We start from the raw sequence: 24,325 nt of genomic DNA, 5'->3' as shown, positions 1-24,325 counted from the left end.
GTCTCTCCCAATTTACCCAGTGGATCTTGTGCCTCCTATCAACACCACCCCACCAAAACTTCCTTATCATAATCTCTAATTCTTTGCAAAGAGATGTGGGTAGCCGGAAACAGCTCATCACATACGTGGGGATTGCTTGTACGACTACCTTGATTAAAATTTCCTTACCAGACTGTGACAGTAGTTTTTCACCCCACCCTTGTATCACTCGCCACACCTTCTCCTTTATGTTGCTGAAGGAAACTCATTAATTCCTCCCCACAAAAGAAGGCATGCCAATATATTTTTCGAACTCTTTTATCTCTGGGATACTAAGACTCGCCTGTATGGCATTCTTTGTGTCTTCCTCCATATTTTTGCTAAAGCAGATAGTAGTCTTATCTTGGTTCAATTTTTACCCTGACTCTTCTTCATATTCCTGTAGGACTTGTTGAATATTTCTGCACTCCTCAATGTTTGCCCGGCAGAGAAGTAGGCTGTCATCTGCAAAGCAAAGGTTTGTGATCTTGGGACCTCCTCGACTTATGGCCACCCCCGTGATTTTTCCTTCCAACTTTGCTTCTTTCAATTTAGCTAAAAGACCTTCTGCACAAATAAGAAAAAGATGCGGGGAGAGAGGGTCACCTTGACGCAAACCTCTCTCTGAGTGAATAGAACCACAAGGATCACCATTAATAAGAGCAGAATATGAAACAGAGGATATACATTGCATAATCAAAGAGATCCATTTTTCCTCAAAACCCATTTTCCTCATTACTTGGCTAAGATATCCCCATTCAACTCTATCGTATGCTTTACTCATGCCAAGTTTTATTGCCATAAAACCCTTTCTACCCTCACATCTAGTTTTCATGTAATATAGTGTTTCAAATGCCACCAAAACATTATCAGTAATCAATCTGTCTAGAACAAATGCACTTTGAGTTTCAGATATGATTTTTGAAAGAATGGGTTTTAGTCTGTTGGCAATCATTTTGGACATGATTTTATATATAACATTACATAAACTAAAGGGACGAAAATCAGACATTCTTTTAGGGCTTGAGACTTTTGGAATTAAGGTGATGAAAGTGTGGTTTATGCTTTCTGGTATTTTACATGAGTTTAGACAAGAGAGGATAGTATAAGTAACGTTAGGCCCAATAATATGCCAAAATGAGTGATGAAAGAGTGCAGGCATACCATTTAGCCCAGGGGCCTTTAGGGGAGCCATGTGTCTCAGAGCTAGATGAACCTCCTCTGCCGTGAACTCCCATGAAAGTTCCCTGTTCATGTCATCAGTGATGAGTTTGTGTACTCCTTTGAGAGACTGTTCACCCAGTTGCGGTCTCGTTGATGTGAAAAGATTTGTGAAAAATTGTACAGCCACATCCTCAATTTTATCTACATCTTCGTGCCATACACCATCATTATCTTCAATTCCCTGAATCCAGTTGCCCTTCTTTCGCCTTGACTCGTAAGTGTGGAAGAATTTTGTATTTTGATCTCCACTTTGTAGCCAATTAAATATGGATCTCTGATGCCACATCTTTTCTTCTTTTACCAAGAGCAAATTTACTTCTCTTCTCAATTCAGCCTCTTGTTGGACAATGGCCTCAGTTCTAGGTTCCTCTCCAAGCTTATGCAGTATCTTTTTCTTTTCCTGCAAAAGATTGGTAATCTCTCCAAAGTCCTTTCTGCTCCATTCTTCTAAATTCCGAGCGCACAACTGAATTCGTTCAAAAAGATTTTCCATATCTCCATCTCTTTCCTCTTCATTCCATGAGTTTCTAATAGCAGCTTCACACACTTCTGAGCCCACCCACATCGATTCAAACCGAAATGGACGAATCCTCCTTTTGTTTCTCTTTTTTGTTCTCAAAATAATTGGCCTGTGATCCTAGGAGGCCACTATTAAATGCTGAATATACCCTTCATGGAAGGTTTTTATCCACGCCGGGTTTGCAACTCCACGGTCAAGTCTTTCAAAAATACTCTCTTCTTCACCATTTCTTTTGAACCAAGTAAATTTTGGCCCTCTATATCCCAAGTCCATTAATTCGCAATCATCCAAGGCATCCCTGAATTGTTGAATTTGTCTTTCCGGTCTCTAACCCTGCCCCGCCCCACCCCCNATTCCAAAAATTCTCTAGATATTGAGGCAGAGAGAGTTCTAGATTCCAAAACTCTCTAGCCCTCTCACCCTCTATCTCTGCCTTCTTTTTCTTTTCTTTTTTATTTGGTTTTCACATTTTAGCCAAACAAACCGTTTTGGTTTCACAAAAAGACAAAATAGAGAGACTCACCAAAATTGCACTGTTGATGAACAGTGAAAAACGTTGGATGCACAGTGACAAAGCACTGTAGTGGCATAGCCGCTTTTTATATAGTTAATAGAAAAAAAAAAATTGTGTTTTATCGTTCTATCCATAAAATAGAACCAGAAAGTTTAGAAAACGCAGAGATTCTCTTCTTGAGTTCTTGGTCGTTTATCTATCTTTATGCCTATTCAGGAACTAGGTTGATACATTTATACTTATGATTTATGCAGATTTGATTGTTATTTTGGAACTTGGTTGATTTTGAGATATATGTGGTGTAGTTTTCATGGGTGTATATATCATTAATTTCTGCCTTACAGCTTTTTGAGTTTATTTGTCATTAGATATTTAGCTGTGGTCTTGATCTTGGTAATCTGTGTTGTATGTGTAATTTATATCATTTTTTTGGGGGGGGGGGGGGAAGCTTTCTTTTTCTCAGCTCTAAGTTGTACTATATGATTTCAGCTCATTTTGGTCTCACCGAGCATTTTTAGAGTATTTTGGGTCTAATCTGGTATATTTTTGGAGAAAAGTCTATATGGGTTGTTTTAATATTTTAATAGAATATTGAATTGTAGAATAGAGAGTGAGATGTACAGTGAATTGTAAAAGTGGATTTGCAAATTTGCTTAAATCAACTTATATATGATGTTTAACCATATTCATAAAAAAATGGTGGTAACAAATAAAAGATTTAAATGAAGTGTATTTAGAAATTTTTAAGTGTAATTATTTAAGTGAAAAAAAGTCTTAAATATATAAAAGATACTTAAAACTCTAGAATTAAAAGGTAATTAACCATAATTTTTTAAATAAAAGTTGTGTACCTACCATTGTGAAAAATTGAAAACTATACCAAATCATCAATTTAATAAAAGTAAACTAAAACTATACCAAAGCAATACACCAATAAAAAATCATTTAAAGAAACTATCATTCTAATTATTTTCTTAAACAATTATATTTTTTTCTTCCAAATTGATATCTCACTTGACTTGCATTCTTTTTCGTCTCAAAGATTAAGAAAAAAATTTTAGTAAATAAAAATATATGAGTGCTCAAAAAATATAAAAAGATTAAATAACAAACATATACAACAAAACCTAAAACTTCTTAAACAACATTTTATTACTCATATCAGGTGTTTTATTTTTTACTTGATAATGAGATTTCTTTAGCCACATTGATTTAATATAATTGTACTACAACCACTAAATAATTGTCATCTTTTACCTCGTGGGTCTTCATCTCCCCTTCGGTTTTTCTTTAGGAGTGGTTCTTCTGTCTGTCCCAAAAAAATGATATAAATTACACATACAACACAGATTACCAAGATCAAGACCACAGCTAAATATCTAATGACAAATAAACTCAAAAAGCTGTAAGGCAGAAATTAATGATATATACACCCATGAAAACTACACCACATATATCTCAAAATCAACCAAGTTCCAAAATAACAATCAAATCTGCATAAATCATAAGTATAAATGTATCAACCTAGTTCCTGAATAGGCATAAAGATAGATAAACGACCAAGAACTCAAGAAGAGAATCTCTGCGTTTTCTAAACTTTCTGGTTCTATTTTATGGATAGAACGATAAAACACAATTTTTTTTTTTCTATTAACTATATAAAAAGCGGCTATGCCACTACAGTGCTTTGTCACTGTGCATCCAACGTTTTTCACTGTTCATCAACAGTGCAATTTTGGTGAGTCTCTCTATTTTGTCTTTTTGTGAAACCAAAACGGTTTGTTTGGCTAAAATGTGAAAACCAAATAAAAAAGAAAAGAAAAAGAAGGCAGAGATAGAGGGTGAGAGGGCTAGAGAGTTTTGGAATCTAGAACTCTCTCTGCCTCAATATCTAGAGAATTTTTGGAATGAGAGAGCAAGCCATGGTTACCGATGGCTTTTTTTGGATGTCTATGGTGGTATATCGATTGATCTGAATAGAGCAAAGGGGGATGGATAGATCGGAGTGAGGGAAGGCTTTGAGTTGAAAGGTATGATCTTTTGCTTTCTTCCTTTTTACTTCTATATACTTTGCTTTTATTTATTTATTTCTTTCTTTCTTCCAGATTTTTGATATGTGTTATGGGTAGGTGTGGAAAGGACCCTCCCAAGACTTCTCAAACCCTCTTCCGTCCCTTCCAAGATCATAGCCAAGCATATGAAGGTTGAGAGAAGGAAATGGAAAAGCAGAGGACTGATTTGTGGCTTCGGTGGTTTTCTTTAAGCTCACATGACATGTATATTCTATCCCTAAATTTCTTTATAGTTTGATTGATTTCTATCTATCTTTTTCTTTTGTTTATTATACTGAGGTATTGATTTCACAAAACTGGTAGTGAGCCTTTATTATATTTGATGAAAGCTTTGACGTCTCAAGGCTGGGAATTTCGCCAAAACCCAATTCTCTGAAATTTCAATGCGTTTTTCATTCTTGTTTTAGATATCCTTCTTTAATATGGGTATTAACCATTCATGATTTCTTCTTTTGGGTTTCTTTTCTTCTAAACTTTTAGCTGTTGGGTTTGGAGTTATGTGTGCGTGGGTTTCTCCTTTCTAAGGTGAGAAGATACTGAAAGAGGGAGAGAGAAACAGATCATAAGGAAACGGGATTTGGTTCCATTTTTGGTATTTTCGGCTAACACACTATAGGTAAGTGCTCTCTCTCTCTCTCTCTCTCTCTCTCTCTCTCTCTCTCTCTAATATTTCCACTTTGAAGTTTCACTGATCATAATTTGGTTCCATTTTTGCCTAATCCCATGTCATTCTCTCTATTTTTTAACAACGGGAAAAAATTGGACTAATGATGTAGACCTATACAACTGAGAGAGAGTCAGAGTCTGTAAGGTAGAGATTGAAATCTGTGGGCCGCCTCCGCTGTCAGCACGGCCTCCCACCATCGTTAAACCGTTGGAATTCAGTTTAGAATTGGTCCTTTTGTTTTTTGTTTTTTATTTTTTGGTATTTGGTTTATATTAGGTTTTGCCTAAAGAAATTGGATTAGAATTGTTTTTGTTTTGTCTATTTGGGTTACATTCGTTTTGGGTATCTATTTAAAATCAACATGCATGCCTTTTAATTTATGTTGTTGTTGTTGTTGTTTTTTTTTTGTTTTTTTTTATTTTTTTAATTGGTATTTATTTCATTCCTTCTTCCTATGTTTTTGTTTCTAATGTTCTCTTTGTTCGTTTTTGTCAAGTTATTTGAGAGCTTTTTATTAAAAAATTAAAATAAAATTTAATTTTTTCCCTGCAGTTGCGATACATAGGCTACAGCGTTCACAAATTATAGCGATTGAGTCATTGCATTAGACAAGCACCAAAAATTTTGAAAGGTAGTTTTTATGAATTTCCCCATTAATTGTCTGGTTCTTAATTTATTCTTTTGTTAATAAATGGTTGATTAATTTGTGCTATATGTTCAAATTCCAACAAGATTTGGTTTTTGAGATTAGTTTATGATTAGATTTGGATTTAGTTTACAAAAGAAACACAGTTGACAAAAATCTACATAAATAATTAGTTGTACAAAAGATTGAATAAAAATACAGTCAAATTTGGTACGGAATATAAGCTAACAAAACACATAGTTGTAAATAACAACTGTTAGTCCAGCAAGTACAAGTACACCCGCTTGTGTATCTTTTAAGCTCTTTAGTACAGCAACTAAATGATTATCAAGCTCTCAATGAAATCTCCTTCTTGATAATCCTAAGTATGTGTGAAGGCAACCACCTCTCAGATGTCACAAGAGATTCACACACACAACAAATAAAGCAAACCGCAAAAAACTGTGGCTAGGGTTTCCTTTTATACCTAGGGTAAAACATAAAATTATAGTTGTTGAACAATTATTGATTATGATGTGAGGGGGTGAATTCTATTGAATTTTGAGTCAATGTTATTTTTTTTAAGTTCAATGCAGCCAAACAGATGCATTGAGATCGAAAAGAGTATTAGTTTCAGCATTCAAATTTAGTTAGTTGCTTGGTAAATCTTTGTTTTTAAGGCATTGAAATCTGGAAGATATGTTATCTATTTGTTTATTATTTTGAAGCATCCTATTATTTAATTGAAATATTCAACAAATGTATTATAAAAATAAATGTACACAATTGAAGTAGATTGATAAAAATTTATTATGTAAAATAAATGTATGACTATTTGGTTGCCATCAATTGTTCATTGCTTATATGATCTGTTATTCTTTGTCTTTTATTGGCTGAATCTACAGATCTTAATAGCCATAAATTCATAATGGATTTTTGTTTTAATCTTGCAAATTATTATGAAATACACAACCCAATTAAAAGTATGCATATTTGAAAGACAAATCAAGTGCATGTAGAGTGTAAAAAAATACTTGCTTGTGGTAGTGGTGGTGATGTCTTCCATGTCAAACCGCTTCTTGGAGAGGGAGTGAGATTTTTTTTTTTTTTTTCCAAACAGAGAGAGAGAGAGAGAGAGACTTAGTTTGAAAAAGAAATCAATATATAATACTAAAACTTTAATATTTAAAAGTGGTATTTGACCACTATACACCTTGGTGCGATGGTTATTCTACAAGTATAAGTGTTTGTAGAGTGTAAGAGCAAAAACTGAGGTTCAAGTATACAGAAGGGAGTTTCACACAGATATACACTTAGATTAGGTTAGACTAAAATTTCTATCTTGTATTTAAAAAAAAAAAAAAAAAGTTGTATTTGACACAGATAGTGTTTCAATTGTAATCAAATTTTCTTCTACTTTTTTGTCTTTTTATTTATTTATTTATTTATTTATGCATATTCTCCTTTTTGTTTAGGTGTCTTAGGCTTTATCAAATTAGTTTTTTTGATCCTTGTAATTCATTTTAATTAGAAGTTTTCGTATTCATGCTTTATCTAATTAGTTTTGGAAGTGGTATTTGATACGGATTAGTGATCAAATTCAAGTAGGATATAGTGATATACATAGGGCTTAATATTTATTTATTTTTTTTGTTTTTGTTTTTATCTATAAATTTCTTGCAATTTGGGGCAGCCAACTTTTTTTTTTAAATTAAGATTTTTTTTTCAACTTAAACGTGTACTATGTTGCTGGTTTTTTTTTTTTTTTTAATTAATATTTTTATTATAAAAGATTAGATGAAGAATTTGGATTGTAATCAAATTAAGATAGAATTTGGATTATAATCAAATTATGATTTTTATCAACTTAGAAATTATAGGAGAAGTTAAAATCATATAAACGTGCAAAGGTTTTTTTTCTAATTAAGATTTTTTAAAAATAAAAGATTAGATGAAGAATTTGGATTGTAATCAAATTAAAATATAATTTGGATTGTAATCAAATTATGATTTTTATTAACTTAGAAATTATAGGAGAAGAAAAATTATATCTATTTTCAAAAAGAATTTTCTACAATTGTCTACAATTTAATGAAGTTACTTGGTGCAACCACGGTTCCTAAACCTAACTTTTATTATATAATATATGATATGATATGATATGATATAAAATATATAGATAAATAATTAGATATTGTCAATTCATAGTAGTACCCATGAATTGCTTTGTATGAAGTGCACAATTTTCATTATTAAATTATTTACAATTGAGATTAAAATAGAAGCATAAAATAATGCAACATTATATATATATAAATATGTTTTTTTTTTTACTATATATAATGTATGACATTAAATTTTTTATTATTTATTTACTTTATTAGTTTAAATAATTTTTTTTAGAAACATTAGTTTAAATAACTTAAACTAAATACATAACAAATATCCCAAAAAAATTAACAAATAAACTGACATTAATAAAATTCGCATGGTTAAAAGCTACCAAAGAAGTAAATATACGTACGCTTTTCTTAAACAAATATGGATGAAATATACGCTTTTCTTAAACAAATACTATCAACTACTAAAAAAGTAAATAAATAGATCTTGGGTAAATGCAAATAACTAAATAGTACGTATTGTTATCTGGGTTATCATTGTTACGAGTTTTTATTTTTTATTTTTTTTATAATAAAATGTGATAAGCGTTATACCAAAAAAACAAAAACAAAAAAGGAAGGTTAACTTGAATATAACATAAACCCTTCTATTCTTTTAGGCTAGGTGAGTTGTCACTTGTCAAGATTAGGCTACGACTTTTTTTTATATTTTTTTATAATGAATATTAGGCTACGAGGCCCTAGGGATTTTTTTTTGGGAAGCCTACGAAGCCTTAGAGATAAGGGAAGAAAGAGTTTTATTTGTGTAAACTGCATGGGTATGTTGAAAAGCACGTGGGGCTTAGCTGAGATTGAAACCAAAACGTTAGGATCCTCTCCATATCAATTTCAAACGGAGAGATCCTATGAGAATTATCTTTATCTTTTTCTCATTCTTCTATAGGCATACTTACCCTCATAAAAATATGAGAGGTACCACATCCACAACATTTTTATAATATTTTCACAAAAAATCATAGGTGGTTAATTGTTATAAGTTCAAATTTTAACTTAACACTAAGATTACTTTTTTGTCTCTACAATAACAACCAATAATAACCTGCCACTTAAAATTTGTTGTAAAAATATTGTGAACATATCATTTCTTTAAAAATATTAATCATTTCATAGATTTTATGATTCAAATTAGATTTTATGAATTCAAACCTATAAAAGTTATCGCATCATTTAAAATTTTAAATAACGTGGCAGTTTTTATGCTGGTTAAATCCAAGAGGAAAAAGAATTTTATGAAGAAATGAAAGAAATAGAGCGGACTTAAAAATAAAGAGGATCTCGAAGTGCATTGTATGTTTCTACTGAAACAGTCCTTACCGGTTCTGTTATGATACGTATCTCTCTCAATTTATTCTAAAATTTACACATGTTATTTTTCCCAGTCTTCTTCTGTTGGGATCGTGAAACTCAAATATCGGATCAAATGCTCTCTCACTTGAACATTACTCTCATCTTTCATTTCTTATAACAGTTTTTTTCATTCCACTACAAACTTTCTCATCTTTCATTTCTTATAACAGTTTTTTTCATTCCACTACAAACTTTCGGTTCTTGGAGTCTATGTTTAATCGAAGGGGTGATAAAGTATTACTAGCACCGACAGAGGGCAGACGAAATCGCAGAGAGGGCAGACGAAATCGCAGGGGTGACAGGGGTGACAGTGCATTACTAGCACCGAGGGAGGGGAAAGAAAAAAGTGCCAAGATTGTGATCTGACATTTGAGAGGGGAAAAGAAAAAAGTGCCAAGATTGTGATCTGACATTTGAAAGAAAAAAAAAAAAAAGGTAATCCGATATAAGATTCTATGCTTCATTGAGCATTTTTTACTATTATTATTAAAAAAAATACATGATGTATCATGTTAATTAATACTATCAAGATATCTTTATGATATTTGTTAATAAATTAATGGATACCCTTGTTAATAGATACCTTAGATTAATGGATATCCTTGTTAATCGATACATTTACGATATTTGTTAATAGATACTCTTGTTAATGGGTACTCTTGTGATATTTGTTAATGATTCGGAAAAGTAAGTCAATAGATTTTTAAAAAAAATTTTTTATCAATTTTCATAAAAAAAAGTTTTCAAAAATATTTCCTAAACTAATGCATTAATTATTCCCATATTGATTAACTTCTCCTATATTTGATTATCGTACTTGGTTGGCAAGTTGGCAAGTTTATAGCTAATCTTCAATCAATATTTTTTTATTGGATGAAAATTTTAACAAAATCACACAAAATTTGGCTATAAACTTAATTGTAACTAAGGTTACAACTTTTATTTTAACATAGCTACATAAGTTCCTGTGCAACTCATTTTAGTTTTCTCCAATATTTTAATAAGATTTAGTTTAACTAGTTGGTATCATTTTAATAAGATTTAGTTTAACTAGTTGGTATCTCAATTTCTAATAGAGACAAATTTAAATCTCTCACCCTCAGCTATCAATTTATATATATATAAAAAAAAATTCAATAACTTTCCTTGTAAAAAAGGGTAATCTTTAGTTATTTTATAGACAAAATTGAAAGACACTAACAATAATATAGTGATTTGATCATAGTATATATATGTGTTTTTAAATTGAAAATTGCATGATATATTGGGTCATATAAATAGGCATGTTTCATGCTTACAAAAAATGCAAATATCCTTCAATTATTTTTTTTACATTCTAGATTTTGTGTTAGTAAAGTTATTTATTTTTTTCCCTTTTGGTTGGACATTGTTTCAATAGTTGCAAAGACAACAAAAATTTTAGTAAGAATACCATATTTCAAAACAATTGTTCCTCACATAAAAAAAAAAAAAAAAAAAAAATCAATTGTTTTTCATATAAATCTTAGAAAAATGATATTAGAAGTTCATTATGCTTAAAATAATTAATATAACAAAATAAACATATTCACTCTATTAGTTATTTTTCTAATTATATAAAATAAATAACACAATGTTAGTTCCACATACATATATACATATATATATATATACATATATCACACGTCACTAAAAGGAATCAGGAAATTTAAAAGGTTAAAATTAATTTTTAGTGAATTCACAAATGTTTATTTATTTATTTTTAGTTTTTGTGTCAATTTTTATCAAAGTAACTAAACATGAGGAACAATGTCATATTGTAAATCGAATATTATTATTCCAACTAAAAGTTATTTCTTAAACAAAGTTTATAAAAATAATCTTATAAATTCATTTAATATAAATAATTAATGCACAACTATATATAATTAGCATATACATCTACTCTATTAGCTAATTCAATGAACTAATAATTTGATATAAATGCAAACTCTTTGAAGTAGAAGCCTAAATAAAACTTGTGGGTACCAGAGATTTTGGGCTACCCGGAGGTTTTACACCCTCACCCGAAGCACCACACCAGAAGGCTTTTGTCCGCTTTGGAGAACCAAGCCCTCACGGTTTTGTCACAAAGGGGTAGGATTGTCCCACATCGCCTAAGTAACCCTCCCACTCAAGGTTTATAAGTGCTTGGCACGACCAAGAGTGTACCACTACAAAAACCTTCTGGTGTGGTGCTTCGGGTGAGGGTGTAAAACCTCCGGGTAGCCCAAAATCTCTAGTACCCACAAAAATAATTTTAAGAAATGTGCCACTTGGCACAACTCCACACTCTCCAACATGAGGTCTTTACTTATATATATATATATATATTAATTTCATGTCAAACAGATGTTATTTATTATTTAATTTATAAAATAATTTTTTTTATGTATTGTTTTAAATTTAAAAAAAAATTGAAATTTAAACATTTAATTGATGACACAACTATTAACTTTTGATATTCTTAAAATTTTACAAGTATGGAGGATATATTAATTCTTTTTATATCTTTCATATTTGCAAAATTTCAAGAATATCAAATATTAATAGTTATATTATAATCAAATGTTTAAATTTCAAATTTTTGTTATCTAAAATTATGCATAAAAAATAAATTTATTGCTTGAATAGTAGAGAATATGATTAAAATTTCAAAATTTTCAGCCATGTAAATTTTTTCTTTTTTAATTGGAATTAAAACAAATTTGTAGCCAAATTTTGTCCAATAATATATATAAACTACTTTATAATTTAACTATTTAAGCTAACTATAAATATATCTTTCAAACAAGTAAATTAATAAATGAAAATAATTAATAAAATCCAGCACATTAATTAGGAGATATTGCAATAATATACCATGTTAAGAATCTTTTTTACTTTTTATTTTTTAATTTTTGTGAATGAAGATTTTTTTTTTACTTGACTACGTCAACAAAGTTAAAAAGTTAGTATTTCAAAGAAGAAGTCGATTTATCCATTTGTCAACTTTTTTTCTGAACCAAATTTTGGTTTTTAAATTTTAACAGGATCCTCTCAATTTCTAAAAATTGAGAGAGAAAATGTCATCTTCAAATTCGCCATGCGCAGCATGCAAGCTCCAAAGGCGAAAGTGCACGCAAGACTGCGTGTTTGCACCGTATTTTCCAGCGGACCAGCCCCAGAAGTTTGCTAATGTCCACAATGTGTTTGGAGCTAGCAATGTTGCCAAGATTCTGAATGAACTCAACCCTGTCCAGCGTGAGGACGCAGTAAACTCCTTGGCGTACGAGGCAGAGGCTCGTCTGAGCGATCCAGTCTATGGCTGCGTAGGTATCATTTCCATTCTCCAGTACAAGCTGAAACAGATCCAGATCAGTCTCTACAATGCCAAGCAGGAGCTTGCAAGGTTCTCGAGCGGTCAAGCCATCCACCCTACTCTCTATTCACCAGGGTTTATCCCAAAACTACAGCACCTGGACAACCCTTCCTCTTCTTCTTCAGTCTTGCCCTACATTCCCACTGGAGCTGATACGCATGGTGGCCAATTGGCGATTCGCGAAACGCAGCGGCAACTACATCAGCAGCAGCAGCAACAACAACATATGTTGCAAATGCAGCAACAGATTTTTGAGGAACAAAAAATGGTTGCGGCTGTGGCTGCCAGAGAGCAACAGGAACGGGAGTTTGTGAGGTTCAACACTGGATTTGACCCACCAGCTAACCTGGGTTCGATCAATCCCAATGTGTATAATCAAAGGAATGATGCTGCTGCTGGCATGTCTCCTTTGGCTTTGGGCACCTTTGAAAACCCTTACCTAATTCAAACACAGGTCGCTGAACCTCAACACCATCTTCAACCACAACCACCACAACAAGGCCAACAAAGTCAGCCTCAGCAGCCTAAGTTGGAAAGCAAGGAGGGTAGGAGTTAGGTTAGTCTTGTTGATTGACGTTTTTGTTGCTCTTTGACCTTCCTGGCTTTTTCGTCCCTCCATTTGAGGGATGCATTCTTTCATTAGGTCTGCTAGATGGAAATCGTGAATAAAAATATATTCTTTGAATGTGTGTTCCATTCTGTACACTCCACTAGAAGTCTAGATCTCCTTTCTTTTTCTTTTTCTTTTTTCTTTCAATATGTTTGCTTTATTTTATATTTAAAAGGTTTTTTTCCTTCCAAAAATGTTTTAAAGGTTAGATTTTTAGGTTCTGTTTGTGTCTATGGGACGGGTTGTATTTCATTGTTTAGTAGAAGACGAAATAAAATTATGATTTTGATAAGGTTGGATCTTACTGAAATATTGTCTCAAGTAAAAACTGGCTTAATAGAGGAGGCTTTCAATCGTATGAATGTCATAATTTTCAGATTTTAATTCTATTGTAACAAGCATGTGAGACTTTGTTGAAAAAGAAATTGGTGCTTAAATTGTTGATGTTCCATACTCAAGGAGCCTCAAAACACACTTGTAATCTTGTTGTCACAGATGGGAAAATTATTGTAGGTAAACTTTAGAAGGATGCTGCGAAATTTAACTATTTTTTGCAAAATTTTAGGGTTTTATTTTATTTTCACTTTGATCCATTCAGCATTGGAGCATTTAGTACCTATTTGGAATCTGGATCCCACTTCCAGCGTCCACGTTTAGCATTTTGTCTTTTTTTTTTTTTTAACGTCTTTTGCACTGTTCATAAACAGTATATTAAGGTAAATGAACAGTATTTAGGAGAGTAAACAGTAATTTAAAAATTATTTTTTTTATTATTATCAGTAATAAGTTTTTAGTTTTTAACAAAATAAACAATATTCAAACACACCCTTAGTGTTTTTTTTTTTTTTTTCAATTCAAGCACACTTTAAGGTTTGACTTTACTCCCAAATCTCCACAACTTGTGCTTTAAACTCTCATCCATGCAAATGTAAAACTTATTTCCCCGCTTTAATGATTATCTCCACCTGCCACAGCCACATGATTGAAATTTTCGTACAAAAAATAACATTGCCATAGACATGACAAATTTCACGTCTTATGTGATGAGATTGTGATGAGTATAGCATTGACAAATTTCACATTTGATGTGAGATTGTGATGAGTTCAACATTATGTTCACATAAGACAACAACTGATATTATAATTTATTATACACCAATCACACCTAACACTAAATGGTTGTGAAATTTGTCAAATATCTGGAGTCATTGAAAAACAAATANTCCCCCCCCCCCCCCCCCCCCCCCCCCCCCCTCTTTTTTTTTCGTCTTCTGTTGTGTAAACTGTAAAGGCATCCCAATATCTAAATGTGGCGGAGTGATATGAAGGCAAAATTGAACCATTTTCTTCAAGAAATGTACATTGGTGGAGAAAACAAACGAAAAAGAAACCAAATTTTACACAAACTAGAAACTTAATCTGAATCAGAAGACATCTGAGAATAAGGATCCAATTCCAGAACCATTTTAGATAGCGTCTCCCCCATGTCTTCTAATTCATCCTTTCCATAGCCCAAATTTCTAACTATCTCAGCCCCAGCTGCCCCTTGCTGAATTCCAAGTCTACGAATATTCCCCAATCTATTCTCCAGAAATGGCAAGACCGCACTGCTAGAACGTAGTCTAGCCGCCAAAGGGATGGAATGGACGTCAAGTGACCCCCTCAATGGAGAATCGACTGGACTACCCAGTAGCTCACCATGTTGGCCAACAAGGTTTCCAAATATTTTTGGAAAAGGTAAGGGTATTGGAAGAGGACAAAGAGCCACTGACAGATTGCAGAACCTTGGTCTTGTCGTTGCATTTTCATAAGCAGCACGAACCATATTTTTCACTTCAGAAACTAGAGCCCGATGACCTCCTGTAGAACAAAACAATAAGTCAAAGCATTAGATACATGGACACTTCTTAAGCACCAAAATAAATATAAGACAAAAATTAGTGATTATATTGTCTACCCTCTCACCACACCACCCCCCCAACCCCACCAATAAAAGCACATACCCAACAAAATATTTTAAGAAAAAGCAGTTTAGTCTTTTATAACAAGATAATGTGGCCTGGCATACTTAAAGATTGTCCTGCAACCAAATTCAGGATGACTTCTCTGTCTTAAATTTATCAGTAAATTTTGAGTTCACTAAAAATGGCAAAAAAAAGGGAGACAGAAACAAGTATGTCTTCAGCTAACTCATCACTCCTCAACCTTTACAAAATAGGCTTTAAAGGTCCATACAGTTTGCATTTTATAATTTTGTGATCTTAAATTAAGATAAATATGATCCCGAAAATCCCATAGGAGAACACCCCCAACTCCACAAATTCAACCCTTCAATTAGCACTTTTAAATCTCTTCTAGCCAGTAAAGTCAACTTGATCTCCAGAACTAATTATGGACTTAAGGCAATGAAATGAGAAAAATAAAGATGGCGATATGTGAACAGATTCTTCAAAGCACCTGATCCAAGAGCTCCATGGATGGTCATGGATTCCACCGCCTGCAAGTCTTCCACATCCTCTGATATCTCAGGTGTCAGTGTCTGCAAATTCCCTAAGAAAGATTGCTCAACCTGTTTACCTGGATTTCAAAATTTTGAACAATTAGTCAATTACCCAAACCCATCACTTAAAATCAAGGCCTAAACATGTAAGCCATTCAGATATTACCAGTCAAAGAAGGTGCAGGCATTGCAACATCGAGAATAGTCACCCTATTCTGTCTAGCTTGCCCTGCTAAAATTTCTACAACACCATGGATATCAACAGCACCAGAAAAATAACATGAATCTGCACTGGGACCAAGTGGTTCCATTCGGAAAGGGAGACTAATTGCGTGCAGAGCAGAGGCATAAACTGCACTACAGTGGTAAGGCTTCTCATCTTCAACGCAGAGGAACGCGGAAGCTTTACCTTCATAAAAATAAGAACAAAAGATTAGTTTGTAATATAGGGGAAAAATGGTTGGGTCAGTGGGTGCCTGCTGGGTGGAGAGGGTGTTGTTTGGATGCCAGGAAAAGACTTATTATTATAAAAAATTGCAAGTTAAAAAGGGTAAAGAAATGGCACATGAAAAGCAACAACGAAATACTGAGGAAGGGTAGAGAGACATCTGAAACTGAAACAATACATTCCACATATATCATATAACTTACTTCTTCTCAAGGAGGGTAGACCAACTGGCACAATCAGTTTACAAAAGGATGATAGTCTTGAAAATGAAATTGCATCATGAAGATTCTTAGAGACCACTTGCTTTTGGCTTTTGGGGATCATGTGAGAACCAGGATCCTTAACAGCATAGAGCAGCACAGGTGTGTTTGTGTATTCATCAGCAATATTCTCTAGAAAATCGGCACCTACAGATGAGAAGCCTCCTGAATCGTTGACAATGAACTGAAAACCCTGTCAAAATCACCAAAGGTTCAGCACAAAGAAAAAGAAGGATAAAGATCGAATCACAATTCATATTGAGAATCCCTGCAGCCACAGGCATACAACAAGGTGCCTACACCCAAACTTATATCTTAGAGCTTGGTTTGTTTTAGCTTATTTTCATTGACTTATTTTGCTTAAAAATTAAGCTGGGTAAATGTACAGTTGTACCTAGAAAAAAAAATGAAGCTTTATAAAGCTGTACATCAACAAAAAAGTTTTTTTTTTTAAAAAAAGGCTAAACGAAACAAGAACTTGGTCTAGGCATCCTTATACAAAAGGCCAGGAAAAGTTCATGAAGCTAGATTCTAACCATTTAAATAAACTTGGTTCATATGGTGAAAATGGAACCATTTTCTTGACAGCCAAGGATGTTTTGAATAGGACCGTCACATGCGAAGATCACAAACCTTGTAAAGACTTGGCAAGTCAAAACTTACACATTGCCTATAGCCATAGAGATACTGATCACAGACAACATTGAATGGTCCCAAAACTCCAAAAAAAAAAAAGCCTCAAAACAAATGGACTCCAAAATGACATCTTAGCACCAATGGATAGAGTAATAATGACAAGACGGAAACATGGTTAAAAAAACCATGAATTAGTAGCACAGATGAAGAGCAGCAATATCAGCTTTAGGCTCTATCTGATTACTTCAGATACCTTGACATGTAATGCAAAACTTACAAACACTACAAATTCAACCTCGCTAGTAAAGACTACAACACTTCTTGACAAGTGGCAATAACAATGCCCCCATTTGAGAAAACACATCCTGGAATGAGTTATTGGGTGCAATTTTAAATTATAGGCAACAATAACCTTAGCACTACAAGTTTTACAAAACTCGAGCGTAGGAAATCATTAAGCACTCCAAGAAAAAGGTCCCATTTTCTTAAACCCATAATAATTGAAATATAAAAAATGTAATTAGCACCTGAACACTAATAAAACTTTCTTCATTGATTTTTGTACTTCTACAAACTTTATAAGAAAAAAGATAAAGAAGTTTCTCAATAAGAAAATTAAGGGATTTTGATAGTTATAATAGGGAAGGGAGGGCGTATCAAAAAAGAAAAAAAAGGGGGAGGGAGGGATTTGAATTTGGACGTATCTGTTGGAAACACTAGGAGATACCAATTGAGCAAGGCCCTTGACAGTAAGAAATTTTTTAAAAAATCTTATTTATTTATTTTAATAAGAAAATCAAAAGATAACTTGGTCTCATAGAATATAGGGTAATTCGGCCGTAATTATAAGAATATAATCATCATATATAGATGGGACATTGGAAATCTTCACCCACTCCTAACTTCAAGTGACATGCAGCAACATATTATCAATCTTGAGCTTTATAGAGTGAATATTCCTGATTACCATATCTTTCTTCAATATTGGGGTAAAATGTAAAAAATCAAAGACATAATCATGCTAAAGGACGAGGAGCTTTTAATATATACCTGTACATGGTCACACTCCTCTACAAAAAAGCGAAGCCTCTCACTAATTTCTTCTCGTAAAGCCCAAGAGGTATCCCTTCCAATTCCATAACTGTCAAATTCCTGAACACTCATCCATAATCCACTCATTTCATATAAACTTTGAGGATGGTAGTGAACTTTTGAGAAGTCTGTCCAATATTGGACTCCATTTTCTAAGTATTCAACTATATCCTCATCCTCAGTTTCTCTCTGGGGTTTATTCTTCCCACCATTGATGGCATTCTCCTGAGTCAAACTATCCCGTTCTTCTTCATACAATCTTTGCAAGAACAAATTCCTCTTTCGAGGTTCAGATGCATGAGTGGAAACATTACCAGTCCTGCACATTGATTTACAGATATTCAATTCATTTAAAAAGCACAATAAAACATTACCAGTCTTGCAACCCCAGCCTTAGGTTTTGATGCGGTACACAGTACTCAAAGGACTGCTAGAGCTGATCTAGAGCAAAGAAAAAGGAGAACAGAAAAATAGATGAAGAGACACAAACCCAAGATAGGTTTGTAGAGAACAATTCTCTATAATAGATAACATTAATTAGTAAAAGAAGCTTCACATTAGCCTAAAATGATTCGCTAGAGACAACTTGCATAATAAACACCCCCTAGTTCCAAAATCATGCAGTCAAAAGTCAGATAAGACTTGTTGACTCATGAAGACTTACTCATTGACTTAAATTCAACACAACAACAACAAAGCCTTAGTACCAAAATTTTGGGGCTATGGATCCTCAACATATTAGTTAGGATCAGCCATATGTATTCTTTGCCTCCATTCTGCTCTATCTAAAGTCATATTCTCTGCTACTCCATTAATTGATGTAATTTTTTATTGCTTCTACTAATTTAATTTTTTATCTTCCTCTACCTTTAAGAAATCACATAAAATCCAGAATTGTACATAGGCTGATGAACTACTAAAAAGGATGGACATATTACAATCAGACAATGAGGTAAGATCCAATATCAAACTTATATTCCACAGCAACATTATCAATGTAAAGGAAACTGAAAGAGGAAAGGAGGGAGAGAGGGAGGAAGAGGAGGGGGGCGGGATGAGAGAAATGAAATTGATACAGTGGGTACTACGTACAATAATGAAAAAATGTAAGTAAGAGAAAGCATACTAGAATTACAGTTGATCCCAAATTGCAGCACATGCATATATGCCACTGATGTACACATATCTAAGATGTGCATAATCATCAGTATTCCTGATAAAGTGATCTAATAAAACATCTAACACCAGTAGGGCCAAAAGCATGTAATTTCTAGTAGAAAACAACATCCAAACCCACACACACAAAAAAGCCTCCAGGGTTTCTTTGCATTGGAAATGATGGTTATGCACAAAATAGATCATATGAGAATCTAAGGTGGCAATCATAGCTGACAGAACTTTATATCAGCTATGTTTTACTTTATATCATCATAAATGACGCTTTTTTGGTCATGCACAAAGTAAATGACATTCTATCAGCTATGTTTTATATCATCATAAATGAGGCCAAATCATGTTACAGTCGAATCAGACTAAAAGAACACACTATTAAAAGAAAACTCACTATTAAAAGATATTATCAAGGGGAACATCCTTTTAAGGCATACGCTTTTCTAACTTTAGATTGTTTTAATTCTAAATATTAGAAACTTGAAAAGCATGTCATTTGTAAAGAGCTTAACTATTTTAAAATGCCAGCTTAAAAGTTAATGCTACTAGACAAACCTAGATCAGTAATGAAGTCATCATTTCAAACATTCATTTGTGTGCGTGTAATCTTACCATGTGAGAACATCTGGTGGTGTAGATGCAACCTCATTATACAATGTACCAAACGAACTCATTGATCCAAGGGATCCTGTGATATCAAAACTTAACACATTATTCAAGAGAAACACTAATAAATTAAATAACATCTCATAGGATACCAAGGGAACAAAAAAAATGCAAGCCAGATACATAGCATAGCTACCCACCCATGGTGGATGGGCGTCACCCTTCAACCCCAAGGGTGAGGGGCTTGCGCTCCAGACTTGGACAAACCACAGAGATTCTGCATCTAACCCTTAGCAATTCCACACAAATTTAACCACTTTAATGCCCCACTTGGTGACAAGCATGCATTACTAGCCTCTCTGTGATTTGAAATTATCACAGTTTAGCCAACAAACTTTCAATTGCTTTTGGACAAAAATAAAATCATTAGGGTTCTCTCCAACGTACCCTAACTCATTTTAATCCTAACCTTAGGGAGTCAAAATGTAACAATTGAAAATTCTTGTTGTAGTAAATTGTGATTATGTCAAAGTATACTAGGTTGATCTGTTTGTCCAAAAAATGCAGAATCTGTTAATTTGCACAAAACCTTAACAGTTTCATTTTAATCCAAACTTTAAGGGGTCAAATGTGCCACCGAAAGTTTGTAGACTAAATGGTGATAAGGCCAAACCACAAGGGAGTAAATTGTAATTTACCCTTTAATAAAAGACAAGAAAGAATGTAATCTATAATTATGTTTTTCACAAGTGTACAATAAGACAAAAGCAAAAACATTGATGGAAGTTATAATTAACCCCCACACAAAACAGGTCACCATTAGCAAAATAGAAAAGCTCTCCTCTCAGCACATTGGAGATGAACATCTAAACGAACCTGTCTAAAGTTTCACAATCAGAATTTGAAATGCATTTCAGAAAAATGATATCTAGGAACCATGCCATTCTCATCCTCAAGAGCATGTCTGGATGCACTATAACTATAATGTTTATGTTTTAGCCCTACCAATTTCACCCTTAAGTTGAAAAGTAGCTCCAGAGTGCAGAAGATGAAGGACGCAGTGCCAGCTTGAACTAAATTATGTTCAGAGTAGCACATAGATGGCCAGCATAAGGCTTACAGACATTTACCCAAGCACCAATGGTCCAATACACAGAATTCATATCTGAATTTTTTGAGAGTCAACTGTGGTTTGAGAGCAATACATTTCTACACTCTTTAAGTGCTGAACTAATGTATAAAGACTGAGCTTCACCTTGCAAGCAAAGAATGGCATCACTTTTAGAAAGCCTAGAGATGAGATGAGGTAAGAAGGTGGGCAGCAAGCAAGAGGGCGCCAGCTTATTCAGAAAATGAAACTCTAGTCAATCTAAGTTCTACTACCACATTCAGATAAATCCCATTGCCTAATGAAAAAGGAAACTAGATTGAGTATTCTTTTAACATCGAATATAAATCAAGTACCTTGGAAGTTAACTGAAAGCAGGCGAGGAGTATATGTAAGGGTGCCCTGCAAGTGTTTTGGCAGCAATGCTGTTAGCAATGTATCTTTACAAGAGCCATGCAAGTTAGAAATGACAAAATCAAGTTCAACTAAAAATGGTCCAGTGATGAGACAACCTCAAGGGTAAATATTTCTTCATAAGAAAGCATAGAAATTAAATATGAGAAAGCATTAAAAATGGAAAAAAAAAAAATGAAATATTATAATTTCAAAATAATAGAACTCTAGCAATAATAATTTTAGTTAACAAGAAAATTATCACCAGGAAAATTCCATTAATCTCAAAAAAAGAATCTTCCACTCATTGAAAAGAAAAGGAATTTAAAAAAGACATAAAATTTATTTCTTATTAATAAAATCTTATTAAAGAAAGGAACAAACAAAGATGGAGCTTCCAAAAGAATTACACAATGAAGATTTAAATGATCTATGAAGTCAAATAAAGAAATACAATATAACCCTCAGGCATAGTGCAACATTCAAATTACAAGGATTTAAAAATTGTGATGGAAAAACCAATCAAGGTGCAGCCTAGTGGTTGAAGGCTTGAGATGAGCTGAAGACCTAGACAACTTGATTCAATCCCCAGTAGGAGTTCCCCTAGATTATCCGATACACGGTTCTAGCAGGTGAGGCCATGTATCCAAGGTTTTCTCCCCAGGGATGCATCCAAACGGCCTTGTCTTGGTGAGGTTCCACGTCATAAAAAGAAAAAGGGTGCTTAAAAAGTGTGTACTTCTTCCATATTAATAAAAAGAACCTTATATTTTTCTAAGCTAACTTTCAATAACAATGAGTTGATGATGTACTCTCACAACTAATATCTAAATGGATATCAAAACAAAAACTGCATAGATTTCTTCCCACATTTGCTGATACCAACGTACTAAAACAAGTCAGCCACCAATTTAAGCTTGTAAGTAAAAACAATTGCAAAATATCTGCTTAAATTGAACTTCAATGTCCTAACGCTTCACCTGTTGTGTCTCACCAGTACGGTAGAGCACATCCATATTTAAAGCATCATTCTTGAAGACTGGATCACCAGAAGGGTCCGAAGCCAATCCAAGCAACTCATCCTTCAGCATCAAGCACATGAGGTTAATATATCACATTTTAAAAAATGCCTAAATAAATACAAATTAAAAATTAAAATATCCTATTACTTTATCAAGAGATAATTTTATTCCTTGGCGTTAGCAAAAGAACCTACATTGGGACCGTGTCTTGAGTCTCGACAGCTAGGAGTGCTACAGTTAATCACAAGCTAAAAGGACTATTAATAGACAACACAGAAAAGTGAACATAGGACTGTATCTAAGTTGGAATCAAACGCCTGTTTAACTATAAAGCCCGTCCCTTCATTAACAATGCTATTTGTACACCGCAGCAGTGTAGCACATGAGAAAAAATGTTTAATAAATAAAAGAAAATGGAAAAGTTCGGATTTCTTTGACAACATGAACTATGGGGAAGTCACCAAATTATTCTGTCTACCAGAATGATACACCAAAATTCCTTCTAAATACAAAGCTTGGGATAGCAATGCATTTTTTAACATTTCCCTCAATCTGCAAACTAGGATTTTCCTGATACTTTTATAAACTTCCTATAAAGTTTTTCAATTGAAAGTCTTTCACAAAAGAGAAGTTTACAAATTTCCGACGTGAAGGAGACCATAGAAGCAGCAAATTTGACCACTGCTTCAAAAATAACAAAATAAATACAACTTCCCCATAACCAAGAGTAGCAAAAGTAACTTTAACCCCATGCAAACCGAGAAGTAATATTTTCAATTTAATGCCCAAAACTGACCAATATTCAATTTTTATAACTTAATCCAGTTCCAATGGATCAGACAGAGCAAAACTAAACCTCGCAAACCCATGTTTTATAAGAGAATCAATAAATTATCATCCCATAATTCATTGACATAATTAAGAACTCATGTAAATGCAAAATCTGTTATTGGCTTTCAAATGTTACATATGCAAAGTCAAAAAGAAACAGTGTAATAACTTCACTAACTTACTGTGTACTTAATTTAAAAAGTGATACTCCTTTTTTTCTATTGCCTTTGATCAAGTTCATATTTTGAACACTAATTTCAGCAAATGTCAACTTTTCCTTTCCAATGTGAACAATTTTTATAGACGAACCACTATATTTGCTGAATATAAAATGTGGAGAATCACCACAAAAAAAAAAAAAAAAAAAAAAAAAAAAAAAAAAAAAAAAAAAAAAAAAAAAAAAAAAAAAAAACAGAAGGGACAGGGTTTAACGAGTAAAAAATACCTGGAAGTTCCAGAAGTGAGAGCCAACGAAGTTGGCGAACCCTCCAACTTGAACAGTCACAATTTCCTTCATACTTCCCTGCCATTACAAGTAGTTACTTTTTTTATATATATATAATCTTGTTATTTAACAATTACAAGTAAAAAGTTGAAAGGAAATACATACAAGTGATAACAATTGAAGCAATAGAAGATTCTAGAAGTACTCACCTACGAATAAGGGTTCTTTGAGAGAGAGAGAGCAGAAAAATCAAACTCAGAGCATGGGCTTTACAACCGTTGCATAGACTTCAGGTTGAGGCGGTGTTTGGGAGGGAGAGAAAGGAAAGGGTTTGGAAGTTTTTGGAAACAGTAGGTACTTCCATTTGGATTTTTTAATCGATATGACCCTCTTGGCAAACTCCGTTAGCAAATGACATATTTAAACTTTTATATATATATATATATATATATTTCATTAAAACTAATAGTGAGTAATAGATACGATATAGCAGACGTAGCTCTTTTGTTTAGGCCTGGATAGTGCGGGGGTTCGATTTGTATCTTCCTTTGTTTTAGGCTTTCAGCTAGTTTAGTTTTTAATGAAAGTTCCTTTCTACCAAATGAAAAAATTACAGGGATGTGGCCTGGCCTGCTAGTTGTGTTGTTGGCCCAAGCAG

The 24,325-nt window shown here is 33.2% G+C and overlaps 2 protein-coding genes and 1 long non-coding RNA gene across 4 annotated transcripts; 2 read left to right on the top strand and 1 right to left on the bottom strand.

Moving 5' to 3' along the window:
* The first annotated feature begins 4,103 nt into the window (after nucleotides 1–4,103).
* Nucleotides 4,104–5,648, top strand: LOC136063777 (uncharacterized). Of its 2 annotated transcripts, XR_010625431.1 has the most exons (4): nucleotides 4,104–4,306; nucleotides 4,406–4,552; nucleotides 4,829–4,964; nucleotides 5,568–5,648. It is a non-coding gene; the product is annotated as an uncharacterized LOC136063777 (long non-coding RNA). The 2 variants fall into 2 exon arrangements; XR_010625430.1 differs by lacking the exon at nucleotides 5,568–5,648 and having other exon boundaries at nucleotides 4,110–4,306; nucleotides 4,829–5,334.
* A 6,581-nt stretch (nucleotides 5,649–12,229) lies between these two features.
* Nucleotides 12,230–13,147, top strand: LOC112016292 (protein LATERAL ORGAN BOUNDARIES). The gene has a single exon (XM_024048826.2). It carries the CDS (start codon nucleotides 12,251–12,253, stop codon nucleotides 13,100–13,102), a length of 852 nt encoding a protein of 283 aa, XP_023904594.1. The 5' UTR covers nucleotides 12,230–12,250; the 3' UTR covers nucleotides 13,103–13,147.
* A 1,332-nt stretch (nucleotides 13,148–14,479) lies between these two features.
* On the bottom strand, nucleotides 14,480–24,087 carry LOC112016170 (uncharacterized). Its single transcript, XM_024048686.2, has 10 exons — nucleotides 23,877–24,087; nucleotides 23,668–23,745; nucleotides 22,350–22,451; nucleotides 21,333–21,378; nucleotides 19,875–19,950; nucleotides 18,051–18,411; nucleotides 16,308–16,557; nucleotides 15,823–16,065; nucleotides 15,614–15,733; nucleotides 14,480–15,016 (listed from the first exon to the last, which is right to left on the bottom strand). The coding sequence occupies exons 2-10, from the start codon at nucleotides 23,737–23,739 to the stop codon at nucleotides 14,571–14,573; spliced, it is 1,716 nt and encodes a 571-aa protein (XP_023904454.1). The 5' UTR covers nucleotides 23,740–23,745; nucleotides 23,877–24,087; the 3' UTR covers nucleotides 14,480–14,570.
* Between the last annotated feature and the right edge of the window lie 238 nt (nucleotides 24,088–24,325).

The sequence above is a fragment of the Quercus suber genome, unplaced genomic scaffold (assembly GCF_002906115.3).
Source record: "Quercus suber isolate HL8 unplaced genomic scaffold, Cork oak 2.0 scaffold_575, whole genome shotgun sequence".
NCBI lineage: Eukaryota > Viridiplantae > Streptophyta > Magnoliopsida > Fagales > Fagaceae > Quercus > Quercus suber.
The sequence above is the reverse complement of the archived record's forward strand: the minus strand, read 5'-3'. Positions and strand labels throughout refer to the sequence as shown.